The following is a 16,134-nucleotide window of genomic DNA, read 5'->3' on the forward strand; positions in this document are numbered from 1 at the left end:
GACCTCTCTTTATAAAGACTTTATAGATATAGTTATATTAAATATAATATTTAAATAGATTATATTTATAATATTAAAGTAAAATCTTAATATTAAATAAGTTAAGGGTATAATTACTATAAGATTATAATATTTATTATATAAGGGATATCTTCTATAACTATTATAGCCTAAAGCTATTACTTATATAATTAATATTATTAATAATATACTAATAAGATAGCTAAATTAGAAAATACTTAAGATAATACTAAGTAAGCTTATTAATAATATAATTATTAGTAGAAACAGCATGGAAGGAGGGTAAGGTGGCCTCAGCCCTCTACCTTAACATCTCTAGGGTGTTTAATAATGTATCCTATACTAGGCTCCTATATAACCTACATAAATAATATATCCTAGTAGATATTATTAACTAGATATAGTCCTTCCTAGATAAGTAGTATATAACCTTAGAGATACCTAAATATAGTATACTTAAGGATAGGGTTAAGATTAGCATCCTATAAGGATCACCTTTCTTATCTATTCTATATTTATTCTATAATATAGATCTTATTAAGGCTGTCAGACACGCCACTACCTATATTAAATATATAAATAATATAATAATTATTATTATAAAGGAATTAATAAAGGAGAACTATTAACTTCTAGCTTTAAATTTTAAAGATATATATATATAATAGTCTACCTAGTATATATTAGTCTTTACCTTAAAGAAATTTATATTAATTTACTACTATAGACTAGATATATAGCTAAAGCTAATATAATGGCCTCTAGGCCCTATAGACCCTTAAATAGAGAGATCTTAATAAACTCTTTAAAATAATATAAGTATTAAACCCCTCTCTAGTCTACTAAATATAATAGCCCTAGCCTTAGACCTAAAGAATAGATAAAAAATATATTAAGTAAATCTACTAAACTCCTTAGAATCACCCTTAATTAATACCTAATATTTAATAAATATCTTAAATAAGTTAATAAATAGTATATAAAGAGTCTTTAGATAATATTAGTATTAAGCTAATTAAAATAAGGCCTTTTATTAAGTAAGAAATATCTCCTTTATAATATCTATATTACTTTAGTGGCCCTATATAGATTATTTATTTAATAAAAGACCTAAAGAAGAGGTTATATAAGGTTATATAATATTTAATTTTAATATCTTATTACTATTTAATATTAAAGTAACTATATTATCTTAAAAGGCTTTTATACTATTAATAGTAGTGTGATATCATAAGCGAGTGATATTGTAAACTCCTGCGCGGCTATAAGCAGGATCACCTCAGCGGAACACCAAGGTGTCTACTCACTAATAATATAAGATCTCCTAACCCTAGTGGAGCAGTTATATAGAGTTTTTACTCTATACTAGGGATTAATTAATTTTATAAAGTTTTATTATCACTAGGTTGCTTAGCTTTTAATAAGCTAAGGGGAGGTATATAGATACCTTCCCTCTAACCTATAGTAGTAATAGAATAGAGATTTTCTAGAGGATTTAGCTTTTAAATATTATATCTAGTAGCATATTATATTAGGGGTTAGCCCCTATACTAACCCTAATAGACTGCCATACTATAGATAATATCTAAGGATTAATAAGATTTAAAAGCCAGATAAAAAGGACAAAAGATCCCTTAAGTAAAGAAAGAAAATTATTAAGCATCTTTACTAAAGGAACTAAGTAAATAAAAGACTTAATCTTCTACTATAAGTTAATAATAAACCTTATTAATAATGTGCAGAACCACCTATTACCTAAGGTGTTTAAAATTCTCTTAATAATTATAACTACTAGAGTAGATAAAATAGATATTCACCTTCTTCTAGGACACCTAAAGTAAGTGCTTTAAGGTAAAAGAGGCTAGGTAAATTATCTAGTCTAGAAACTAAAGACTACCTATGCATAGGTGGCCTAGCTCTAAGATAACCTCTATTAAGTGACCACTAGATAGCTAGGCCCCTAGAGTAACCCCTAAGTAGCCACTATTAAAATTAGCTATTAAGAGTTAACTAATAATCTTACTAACTAAGGTAGACACCTCTACTAAAAGATCTTAAAACTTAACTAGATCCCTAAATATATAGGTAAGTATTAAGATGAGGGCACCTAAAAATAGCTGTAGTAAGTAGATAAATACTTCTAGGATAAAGAAGTCCTATATAGGAAATTTATAACTAATAGAGAGAAGGTCCTAATAGCAAAATAAAAGCTTAATAATAAGATATATAAGTAATAGAGATATTTATAGAGCTCTATTAATAATAAGCTCTATACCCCTATTAAGACTATAATAGAATTTAAGAAATAGATTACTAATAACTATACTAAACACCTTAGTGAGGAATACTATTAAGAGGTATATAAGAACCTTATCTAGAGAAAATAACCTATTTAGGTATATGCCCATAAACTAGTAGAGGTTATAAACTAGATTAACCCTCTATTAATAAAAAATATACTTATCTAATAATTTATTATGGGCAGCTAAAAATAACTCTAAGGGTAATAAGTATATAAATCTAATAAATTAACTACCTTAACTAGGGTTATTATAAAATTTACTCTCTATAAAAAAGGAGCTGTCGCCACACAATATATTTATAGGCTAATAAAAATATTAAATACTATAGATATTAATACTCTAGGATAATTATATACCTTACCTAAGGGGCCTACCCCTATAAACTAATATATTCTACACCCTTAATAATCTCTCACCTGCATAAAGGGGCTCTGCTTTATATATAAGAAACCTAGATATTATATAAAGGATTATTAACTAAGTAAAGTCCTAATAATCACCTTTATAATAAAGGCCCTAAGGGAGGGAAATAAAGTTAATCACTAAAATTAGAAGTATTAGCAGCATAAATACTTAAGGCTTCTATAATCTCTAATATTAATCTCCTTAATGCCCTAGACCCTTAAGGGGTACTACCCCTATAAAGAAAATAAAAACTAAAAACCTAAATAATGCCAGCATAAATTAATGCCCTAAGTAGAGGGCTACTAATTTTTAAAGGAGAAATTAATATAGAAGAATAAGAGAAGAGGAAAGTTAAATATATAATTAATAATAAAATATTTAATAACTTTATAAGTAGTAGGGTACTTTAAAAACTCACTTATATCTTACCTTAATAAAGTAATAAAGGTATATAGCTAGATATAATACTATTAAATAGTAATTATATCTTAATTATATACTAAGTATATCTTCTACTATATCTCAGCAGATAGATAAGAATAACCCCTACTTAAATTATTAATAACCTTAAATATAATATTATCTTAGGATAGATATAGCTAAAGGCTACTAACCCTATTATTAAATAATTAGAATTAAGGATAGTCCTCTAGGACCACTAGGGTAAATAGTTCTCTATACTTTTAAAGAATATTAAATAATAAGTTATAATTATACTATATATTAATATAATCTTAGCATAATATATACTATATATACTATATAAGGTAAACTTAAAAGATATCCTTTATTTCCTCTAATAAACTACTAAGCTCATAAATAGGCATAAGCTATATATAAACCTTAAGATAAAGATAGTCCTCTAGAAATATAATATCTTTTATTAAGAACTTATAGTGGCCCTCTCACCCAAGTAAGATATTATATATAATATTAATATAGGTAATATTATACTTATTAATATTAGCCCTTTCTCTCTCTTATAAGAAAAACTTAAAGAACTAATTTAATAACTAGAGGACCTAGAGTAAAAGGGGCTTATTTAACCCTCTACTAGCCCCTAGGGCTTTCTAGTGATATTTATCTATAAAATAATAAAGGAATAGTAAATATATATTAACTATTAGGTGCTAAATAATTTAATAGTTAAGAATAGCTACCCACTACCCTAGATCTAAGAGTTATTAGATATATTAAGTAGAAGCTAGGTAATGTTAAAGATTAACCTCCTATTAGGATATTAATAAGTATAAATAGAGAGCAGCTTAATTAAGAAAATAGTATTTAATATAATATTTAATAAATTTAAATTCTTAGCTATACTATTTAGTCTCTATAATGCACTAGTAATATTCTAGATAATAATAAATTATATCTTAAGGAAGTATATTAGCTACTTTATAGTGATATATCTTAATAATATCTTTATCTTCTTTAAGAATATTAATAAGCACTACTAATACCTTAATCTAGTCCTTACTACCCTAAAAGAGTATTAACTATATACTAAGGCGTTAAAATATAAGTTTATTATAGAGAAACTAGAGTTCTATAGGCATATTATTAAAAGAGGCTAGATATCACCTATGCCTAAGAAAGTTAAAGTAGTATTAAACTAGCTAAGGCCCTAGAATATCTATAAGGTTTACTAATTTCTAGGATTAGCCACTTATTATTAATAATTTATATAGGGGTTTATATATATTACTGCGCCCCTATATAACCTACTAAAGGAATTAGATACTAAATTATGTATAAAAAAGTTTTAACCTATTATATAGATTATATTATATAAGGCTGCCTTTTAAGTAGTAAAGAAAGCCCTAGTAACTACTCTAGTACTTTATCTACTAGATTATAAGAAGAAGTTCTATATTAAAATAGATACCTTTAAGTGGGCTATTAGTATAGTTCTTCTATAAATAGTAGAAGATAGTATTAACTATCTTATTATATTTAATAGATAAAAGCTATCTCTAGTAGAGTAAAACTACTTAATATAAGAGAAAGAGCTACTTATAATAAAAGAGGTGCTATAAACTTAAGACCACTATATTAAAAATAGTACTACTATAACTATTATTATAGATTATAAGAGCTTATAATATTTATTAATAATAAAGATATACTCTAAAAGACTTATATAGTAGATTAATAAGTTTAGTAGATATAGTCTAAAGATTTACTACTAAAAAGGGATTAAAGTAATTATCCTTAATATTATTAGCCACTAACTTAACTTTATTAAAGACAGGCCTAGGGATAGGGTGGAGGACATAATTTAATAAAAATAGTAATAAATATTTATAGCCTCCCTATTAGTACTTTAAGGCCACTTAGAGAAGAAGTAGCTAAAAAGTATAATAATATATCTAGTAATAGATAAAGCACCTGCGCACTAGGGTCTTTAATATATAATTAAAAAGATAGCTCTTAACTTCTGCCTAATAAAAGAGAATAATAATAAGCTAAAGTATATCTATAATAACTATAAAGTGCTATATCTCCTAGTCTCTTTTCACACTAACTTTATTAGATAAATATATAATAAATTTAGATATCTTAGACACCTAGGACTTATAGGTATTATTTAGCCTTAAGGATAGTAACTAATAATATAAGCTAATATTAAATAACGCGTCTAAGACTGCCCTATATATTAGATATTATAAGGCTTATAGGAGGACCTCTAATATAGACACCTTAGCCTATTAATAATAGCTCTACTATTTAAAAGATGAGCTATTAACCTAATTAGACCCCTACCACTAACTCCTAATAATAATTAATAAATTATTATAGTAATTAAATATATAATAGATTAGCCAGTGGCCCGCGCAGTCCTAGAAGATATAATAAAGGTAATTATTAAATTCTTATATAATAAAATCTTTATAAATTATAGCACCCCTTATAAACTCCTATTAGATAATAAATTAAACTTACTAGTAATAGTGGTTTAATACTATTTAAAGATCCTATAAATAAGGCACTAGATAATAACACTATATCACTTATAGATAAATAGTAAGGTTAAGAACCTTAATGGCCTCCTAGGCTAAATACTTATAAAATATATTATAAAAAAACTAATAAAGATTTAGGATAAATACCTTCTATAGGCCCTTTTTACTATATATATATAAACCTATATAGTAATAGGAAAAAGCCCCTTTTACCTTCTATATGGCGTTAACCCCCACATCCTGAGTGATAATAATAAGGGATTAGTAAATAATAACCTTATAGAGGTAGAGGAACAACTCTAATATATTAACTATACTTAATTACTAATAAATAAGCTGCTATTAAATTATATAATAAAAATAAAGATAGTGCACGACAGCCTAGTAGTGAAAATAGACTTTAAAAAAGATAACTAAGTACTAATTAGGAATAAATTATTAAAAAAGCTAGAGAGTAAGTGGTTTAATCTATATAGGGTACTAAAGGTGCACCCCCTAGGTATATATACCCTTAGGGAACCTGGCGGATAAGTACTATAGAACTTAATTAATAATTAATAATTAATCACTACTAAGATAAATAAACTAAACTAACTATAGATATTAGTAGCGATGTAATAGGCGCTATACTAATAGGGTATTATACTATAATATCTAGTTAAAATAAGGAAAATCCTAAAAAAATAAGAACTACTACTACTCTTTTATAAAGAGCTATTAATAATAATAAAGAAAGAATAGGAAGTGGCAGAGAGATAATAGACAATAGAGCACTTAAAGAAATACTTAAAAATAAGGGGGGGAGAAGTTAATAAGGATACTAATAATAGTACTATTATAAAGTATATAATTAAAAAAGCTTAATAAAAGGTATAATAAAAGAAGTAAAACCCCTTAATAAAGATGACAACCTAATAATAAAGGGACTAATAAAGAAAGATATTAATCTCCTTAGAAAGCACCTTTAAATAGGAGGCACCTAAAAAAATAATATCTAATAATAATATATCTAAAGATAACTATAGTAATAATAATAACTAAAAGACTAACCCTAAATTATAGGATGCTAATGCCTAGAATAGTATTAACTTTAATAGACTATTTATAATAGTTATCTAAATAATTATAAGATAAGATAAGAAGGTAAAAAATAAAAAAGAGAAAAGCCTATACCTAATTATATAAATAAGAGGTAAAGAGATTACCCCTTAAAGAGTACTAAAAGATACTAAGAAGAAATTTATTATAAAGTTTATTAAAAAAAAAAGACTAACTATAAAGAGCTAATAATAATACCTTAAGATATAAATACTAATTACTTTTTATAATAATATTTTTTTATATATAAAAGATACTCTTTTTATAGATCCTCCTTCTCCTCTTCCTTTATAGTAGTAGTGGCAGTAATTAATATGCCTTTATAAGCCTTAAGGGTGGCCACTCACTAATATATATTAATAATAGCCTAATAAATCTTTAGTAAATTATTAATATTAGTATTTAATAAAGGGAATAAAATAATAAGGGGGGTATTATTATAATTAATAAATTAGAAGAAATTATTAATTAAACTTTTTTAATAAGTATTTATAGCCTCCCTAACCTTCTAACCCATAAAGTTAAAATAATAAACTAGAAACTCCCTAAAACAATGTGTTATATTTTTATAGGAAATAGTTAAATGCTAAAGCAATACCTTTAGGGGAGTAGAATCTAAAATAGTTTAATAAGGAATTAACTAAGCCCCCTCTATAGCTAGAATAATAAGAGTACTTAATTATAAGCTAGCTAAAGTAGTACTAGCACTAGTAGTAGATAATAGATTTAATAAGGCTAAAAGGATAGTAGAAAGTATAATAGTTAATACTAGATTAGTAGTAAGAGTAGTAAGAGTAATAAGAGTAATAAAAGTAGTAAGTAATAAAGTCCTCTTCTTCTTAACCTCCTTTTTCTTTTACTACTTCTTATACTTATCCTTCTTCCCCTACTCTTTATTATTATTATAGTTAATATTTATAATATATTAGTGACTAGCAATAAAAAGATCTAGAAGAAATAAATATAAGTTATAATTAGCACCCTTATTATAAAAGAGATAGTTTATATATACTTTAGTATAATAAACCTAATACTTATCTTTATTAAGCTTCTTAATAGGAGGTGTAATATAGGTAGTCTAGGGACTATTACTATAGGCATATTTTAAGTAAGAGTCAGTTGCTATAGATCCCTACTTAAAAATAATAGTGGTAAAGAGCTTTAATATATAGCTTAAAACTAATATTTAGCTACCCTAGAAGAAGTCTTAATATATATAAATAGTAAGGAATAAATAAATAAGCTTATAATTATTAAAGGAGGTTATATATGCCTCTAAGGGAAGTTTAGTTTTTATTATTATTAGTTATATCTTACTCTTTAGATTAATAAACTTATAATAAGTGATAGGCGCCAGACTACTATAACTAGTAACCTATTTTAAATAATAAGAGCCTAATAAAGGCTAAGAGGGAGACTCCTTAGTAGACAGTAAAGAAGTCTTAGGAGGCACTAGATACTTAGTCTTTAATAATTAATAAAAATAATTAGACCTATAATAAGAATACTAGATAGAGGACTTAGAGTCCTTAAATTTATTATTAGAAGTTATTAGTATAAGATAGTTATAAGGAGTAATAATAGTAAGAGAGAGAGTAAAGGAGGAATTACTAATAGATAAATAAAAGGATATATCCTTTATTATAAATAAAGAGGTTATAAGGTTACTTAATAATAATAATTATAAGTATATCTTATGCTCTCACCTAGGACTAGGTGACCCTCTATTAATTAGTAAGTAATTAATAAAGTAATTAAAGAATAAGTCTTTATTTACTAATTATAGGCTCTTATTAAATAAGATCTATAAGTCGCCTATTAATAACTAATTTATCTTAATAAGGCCCTAGAGAGAGGATTAAGACTTTATAGATAAAGTTCTAGTTAAGTAAGAGAGAATATAATATTATAAGTAAGTAATATTATAAACTCTTATGCGGCTATAAGTAGGATTACCTTAGTAGAATACTAAGGTGCCTGCTCACTAATAATATAAGATCTCTTAACCCTAGTAGAGTAGTTATATAGAGTTTTTACTCTATACTAGGGATTAATTAATTCTATAGAGTTTTATTGCTACTAGGTCGCTTAGCTTTTAATAAGCTAAGAGGAGGTATATAGATACCTTCCCTCTAACCTATGGTAGTGTGATATCGCGAGCGAGCGATATCGCGAACTCCCGCGCAGCCATGAGCGGGATCACCCCGGCGGAACACCAAGGTGCCCGCTCACTGACGACGCGAAATCTCCTAACCCTGGTAGAGCAGTTATATAGAGTTTTCGCTCCATATTAGGGATTAATTAATTCTATAGAGTTCTATCGTCACTGGGTCACTCAGCTTTTAATGAGCTAAGGGGAGGTATATAGATACCTTCTCTCTAACCTATAGTAGCGATAGAACAGAGATTTCTAAGAGACTGTTAGCTTTTAAATATCACATCTAGTAGTATATTATATTAAGGGTTAGCCCCTATACTAACCCTGACAGACTACCACTCCGCAGACAATATCTAAGGATTAATAGGATTTAAAAGCAGGATAAAAGGGACAAAAGACCTCTTAAGTAAAGAAAGAAGAATCATTAAGTATCTTTATTAAAGAAACTAAGTAAATAAAAGACTTAATCTTCTACTATAAGTTAATAATAAACCTTATTAATAATATGTAGAACCACCTGTCGCCTAAGGTGTTTAAAATCCTCTTGGCGATTATAACTACTAGAATAAATAGAATAGATGTTTACTCTCTTTTTAGACGCCTAGAGTAAGTGCTCTAAGGCAAAAAAGGTTAAGTAAACCACCTAGTCTAGGAACTTAAGACTACCCGCGTGTAGGTGGCTTAACTCTAGGATAACCTCTACTAAGCGACCACTGGGCAGCTGGGTCCCTAAAATAATACCTAAATAGCCACTAGAGAAACTAGCCATTAGGAGTCAACTAATAATCTTAATAACTAAGATAGACGCCCCTACTAAAAGATCTTAGAACTTAACTAGATCCCTAAATATATAGGCAAATACTAAGATGAGGGCGCCTGAAAATGGCTGTAGTAAGTAGATAAATACTTTTAAGATAAAGAAGTCTTATGTAAGAAGTTCACCACTAATAGAGAGAAGGTCCTAGTGGCAAAATAGAAACTTAATAGTGAGGCGCGTGAATAATAGAGGTATTTATAGAGCTCTGTCAATAATAAGCTTTGCGCCCTCATTAAAACCATGGCGAAAAATATGAAAAAGGAAGCACAAACTAACAACCTAAATAATATTGACATAAATAAATGCGCTAGGCGGAGGGCTACTAATCTTTAGAGGGGAGATTAGTATTAGGGAATAGGGGAAATTAAAGGTTAAATATATAATTAATAGTAGAGCCTCTAATAACTTCATGAGCAGTAGGGTACTTTAAAAACTCACCTATGCCCTACCCTAATAAATTAATAAGGGCACTCAGCTAGATGTAATGCTACTAAATAGTAATTATATCTTAGCTATATACTAAGTATACCTCCTGCTACGCCTCAGCAGATAGATGAGAATAACCCCCACCTAGGTTATTAATAACCTTAAATATAATGTTATCTTAGGATAGATATGGCTAAAAGCTACTAACCCTATTATTAAATAGTTAGAATTAAGGATGATTCTCTAGGACCACTGAGGCAAATAGTTCTCTATACTCTTAAAGGATATTAAATAATAAGTCGCGATTATATCCTATATTAATATAATCTTAGTATAATATATGCTACACGTGCTGCGCAAGGCGAAATTAAAAGGTATTCTCTATTTTCTTTAATAAACTACTAAGCTCCCAGACGGGCGTAAGCTATATATAAATCCTAGGGTAGAGATAGTCCTCTAGAAGTATAATATCTTTTATTAAGAACTTACGGCGGCCCTCCTGCCTAAATAAGATATTATATATAATATTAATATAGGTGACGCCACGCCTATTAATATTAGCCCTTTCTCCCTCTTATAAGAAAAGCTTAAGGAGCTGATTTAATAACTAGAGGACCTAGAGTAGAAGGGGCTTATTTAACCCTCCACTAGTCCCTAGGGCTTCTTAGTGGTATTTATCTAAAAAGTAATAGAAGAGTGGCAAATATATATTAACTATTAAGCGCTAAATAATTTAATAGTTAAGAATGGCTACTTATTGCCCCAAATCTAGGAGTTGCTAGATATAGTAAGTAGGAGCTAGGTAATATTAAAGATTAATCTCCTATTAGGATATTAGTAGGTATAGATGAGAGATGACTTAGTTAAAAAAATAGTATTTAATATAGTATTTAATAAATTTAAATTCTTAGCTATACTATTTAGTCTCTGCAATACACTAGCAATATTCTAGATAATAATAAATTATATCTTAAGGAAGTATATTAGCTGCTTTATGGTGATATATCTTAATAATATCCTTATCTTCTTTAAGAATATTAATGAGCACTGCTGACACCTCAACCTAGTCCTCACTACCCTAAAAGAACATTAACTATATACTAAAGCATTGAAATGCGAATTTGCCATAGAGAAATTAGAGTTCTATAGATATATTATTAAAAGGGGCTAGATATTATCTATACTTAAGAAGGTTAAAGCAGTATTAAACTAGCTAAGGCCCTAAAATATCTATAAGGTTCACTAATTCCTAGGATTAGCTACTTACTACTAATGATTTGTATGGGGGTTTATATATATCACTATACCCCTATATAACCTACTAAAGGAATTAGACGCCAAATTGCGCATAAAGAAATTCTAACCTATTATATAGACTATATCATGTGAGGCTGCCTTTTAAGTAGTAAAGGAAGCCCTAATAACTGCCCTAATACTTTATTTACTAGATTATAAGAAGGAGTTCCGCATTAAAATAGATGCCTCTAAATAGGCTATTAGTATAGTTTTTTTATAGATAGCAGAAGATGGCGCTAACTACCTTATTATATTTAATAAATAAAAGTTATCTTCTATAGAGTAAAACTACTTAATATAGGAGAAAGAGCTGCTAGTGATAAAGGAGGTGCTATAAATTTAGGATTACTATATTAAAAATAGTATTATTATAACTATTATTATAGATTATAAGAGCTTATAGTATTTATTAATAATAAAGACATACTCTAAAAGACTTATATAATAGATTGATGAGTTTAGTAAATATAATCTAAAGATTTACTACTAAAAAGAGACTAAAGTGATTATCCTTAATACTATTAGTCGCTAACCTAACTTTATTAAAGATAGGCCTAGGGATAAGGTGGAAGACATAGTCTAATAAGAGTGGCAATAAATATTTATGGCCTCTCTATTAGCACTTTAAGGCCACTTAAAGGAGGAGTAGCTAAAAGGTATAGTAAGATATCTAGTAATAAGTGAAGCACCCGCGCACCAGGGTCTTTAATATATAATTAAAAAGATAACTCCTAACTTCTACCTAGTAGAAGAGAATAATAATAAGCTAAAGTATATTTATAACAACTATAAAGTGCTATATCTTTTAGTTCCTTTTTGCACAGACTTTGTTAAGCAAATATATAATAAATTTAGATATCTTAGACACCTAGGACTTATAGGTATTATTTAGCCCTAAGGATGATGGCCGACGATATAGGCTAAGATTAAATAATATATTTAAGACTACCTTATATATTAGGTATTATAAGGCTTATAGGAGGACCTCTAATATAGACGCCTTAACCTACTAGTAATAGCCCTACTATTTAAGAGGTGAGCTATTAACCTAATTAGGCCCCTACTATTAACTCCTAATAATAATTAATAGATTATTATAATAATTAAGTATATAATAGGTTAGTTAGTGGCCTATATAGTCCTAGAAGATATAATAAAGGTAATCACTAAATTTCTATATAATAAAGTCTTTATAAATTATAGCGCCCCTTATGAGCTCTTATTAGATAATGGACCTAACTTACTTATAGTAGTAGTCTAACACTATCTAAAGATCCTATAAATAAGATACTAGATGACAATACTATATCACTTATAAATAAATAATAAGGTTAAGAACCTTAACGGCCTCCTAGGTTAAATACTTATAAAGTATATTATAGGGAAATTAATAAAGATCTAGGATAAATACCTTCTATAGGCCCTCTTTACTACATGTATATAGACTTATATAGTAATAGGAAAAAGCCCCTTCTACCTCCTATATAGTATTAACCCCTATATCCTGGGCGACAATAATAAGGGACCGGCAAATAGTAACCTTATAGAGGCGGAGAAACAGCTTTAGTAGGTTAACTATATCTAATTATTAATAAATAAGCTGCTATTAAACTATATAATAAAGATAAAGATAGTATATAATAGCCTAGTAATAAAAATAGGCTTTAAAAAAGGCGACTAGGTGTTAGTCAGGAATAAATCACTAAAGAAGCTAGAGAGTAAGTGGTTTAGTCTATATAAGGTGCTAAAAACACACCTCCTAGGTATATACGCCCTTAAAGAACCTGGCGGATAAGTGCTGTAAAACCTAATTAATAGTTAATAATTAATCGCCACTAAGGTGAATAAACTAAGCTAACTATAAATATTAATAATGATATAATAAGCACTACACTAGTAGGGTATTATACTTTAGTATTTAATTAAAGTAAGAAAAATCCTAGAAAAATAGAAACTACTACTACCCTTCTATAAAGAGTTATTAATAATTATAAAGAAAGAGTAAGTAGTAGTAGAGAGATAATAGACGATAGAGCATTTAGGGGAATACTTAAGGATAAGGAGAGGAGAGGTTAATAAAGATATTAATAATAATATTATTATAGAGTATATAATTAAAAAGGCTTAGCAGAAGACATAATAAAAGAAATAAAACCCCTAATAAAGATAGTAACCTAATAATAAAGGGACTAATAGAGGATAATATTAATCTCCTTAAAGAGTATCTTTAAATAGAAGGCATCTAAGAAAACAACATCTGACGACAATATATCTAAAGATGACTATAGTAATAAAAATAACTAAAAGACTAACCCTAGACCGCGGGACACCAACGCCCAGAATAGTATTAACTTTAATAGACTATTCATAGTAGTCATCTAATTAATTATAAGATAAGGTGAGAAGGTGAGAATAATAGAAAAGGCCTACACCTAATTATATAAATAAAGGATAAAGAGATCACCCCTTAAAGAGCACTAAAAGATACTAAGAAGAAATTTATTATAAAGTTTACTAAAGAAAAGAGACTAGCTATAAAGAGCTAATAATAACACCCTAGGATGTAGACGCTAATCACTCCTTATAATAATACTTCTTTATATATAAAAGATACTCTCTCTATAGATCCTTCTCCTCCTCTTTCTCTACAGCGGCGATAGTAATTAATATATCCTTATAAGCCTTAAGGGCGGTCACTCATTAACATATATCTATAATAGCCTAATAAATCTTTAGTAAATTATTGATGTCGGCATTTAATAAGGGAAATAGAATAATAAAGAAGGTATTATTATAATTAATAAGTTAAAGAAAATTATTAATTAGACTCTCCTAATGAGCATCTATAATCTCCCTAACTTTCTAACTTATAAAGTTAGAGTAAAGAACTAGAAACTCCCTAAAATAATATATTATCTTCTTATAAGAAATAGTTAAATGCTGGAGCAACACCTTTAGGGGAGTAAAACCTAGGATAGTTTAATAAGGAGTTAACTAAGCCCCCTCTATGGCCAGGATAATAAGAGCACTTAATTATAAGTTAGCTAAAGTGGCGCTAGCATTAGCAGCAGATAATAGGTTTAGTAAGGCTAAAAGAATAGTAAAAAATATAGTAGCTAATATTAGATTAGTAGTAAAAGTAATAGAAGTAATAGGAGTAATAGAAGTAGTAAATAATAAAGTCTTCTTCTTCTTAACCTTCTTTCTCTTCTACTACTTCTTATACTTATCCTTCTTCCCTTACTCTTTATCACTATTATAGTTGACACCTATAATATATTAGCAACTAGCGATAAAAAGACCTAGAAGAAATAAACACAAGTTATAATTAGTATTCTTATTATAGAAGAGATAGTTTATATATACCCTAGTATAGTAAACCTAATACTTATCTCTATTAAGCTCCTTAATAGGAGGCGTGATATAGGTAGTCTAGGGACTATTACTATAGATATATTTTAAATAAGGGTTAGCCACTATAGGTCCCTACTTAAAAATAATGGCGGTAGAGAGCTTTAATATATAGCTTAAGACTAATATCTAGCTGCCTTAGGAAAAGTCCTAGTATATATAAATGGTGAGGAATAAATAAATAAGCTTATAATTATTAAAGGAGGTTGCATGCGCCTCTAAGGGAAGTTTAGTTTCTATCACTATTAGCTATATCTTACCCTCTAGATTAATAAACTTATGGTGAGTAACAGGTGCTAGACCACTATAATCTATAACTTACTTTAAATAATAAGAGCCTAATAGAGGTTAAGGGGGAGACTCCTTAGTAGGTGACAAAGGAGTCCTAGGAGGCACTAGATACTTAGCCTTTAATAAATAATAAAAATAATTAGACTTATAATAAGAGTGTTAGATAAGGGATTTAGAGTCCCTAAATTCACTGTCAGAAGTCATTAGCAGGGGATAATTATAAGAAGTAATAATAGTAAGAGGAGGAGTAAAGGAAGAATTACTACTAGATAAATAAGGAAATATATCCTTTATTATAAATAAAGAGGTTACTAGGTCACCTAGTAATAGTGATTATAGATATACCCCACGTCCTCATCTAGGACTAGGCGACCCCTTATTGGTTAGCAGGCGATTAATAAAGTGATTAAAGAATAAGTCTTTATTTACTAACCCTAGGCCCTTATTAGATAGGACCAGTAAATTGCCTATTAATAGCTAATTTATCTTAATAAGGTCTTAAAGGGAGGATCAGGACTTCGCGGATAAAGTTCTAGTTAAATAAGGGAGGATATAATATTATAAATAAGTAATATTATAAACTCCTGCGCAGCTATAAGTAGGATCACCTTAGCAGAATACTAAGGTGCCTGCTCACTAACAACGCGAAATCTCTTAACCCTAGTAGAGCAGTTATATAGAGTTTTTACTCTATACTAGGGATTAATTAATTCTATAGAGTTCTATCGCCACTAGGTTGCTTAGCTTTTAATGAGCTAAGGGGAGGTATATAGATACCTTCCCTCTGACCCATGGTAGCGATAGAATAGAGATTTCTGAGAGACCATTAGCTTTCGAATATCACATCTGATGAGAAATTCTTAGCCAAGCACTTAACCACTCGACTAAAAAGGCATTCAATATACTGCTTTCTAGCAGTATATTTAGTTAAGTGATATATAT

General features: G+C 28.2%; 1 protein-coding gene across 1 annotated transcript; it reads left to right on the forward strand.

The window, feature by feature from the left end:
- Positions 1–292: 292 nt before the first annotated feature.
- Positions 293–9,139, forward strand: ASPZODRAFT_20865 (hypothetical protein; the record flags this gene model as incomplete). Its single annotated transcript, XM_022727688.1, has 3 exons — positions 293–303; positions 8,940–9,051; positions 9,107–9,139. The coding sequence occupies 3 exons, from the start codon at positions 293–295 to the stop codon at positions 9,137–9,139; spliced, it is 156 nt and encodes a 51-aa protein (XP_022576527.1).
- Positions 9,140–16,134: the final 6,995 nt, after the last annotated feature.

The sequence above is a fragment of the Penicilliopsis zonata genome (assembly GCF_001890105.1).
Source record: "Penicilliopsis zonata CBS 506.65 unplaced genomic scaffold ASPZOscaffold_57, whole genome shotgun sequence".
Lineage (NCBI taxonomy): Eukaryota > Fungi > Ascomycota > Eurotiomycetes > Eurotiales > Aspergillaceae > Penicilliopsis > Penicilliopsis zonata.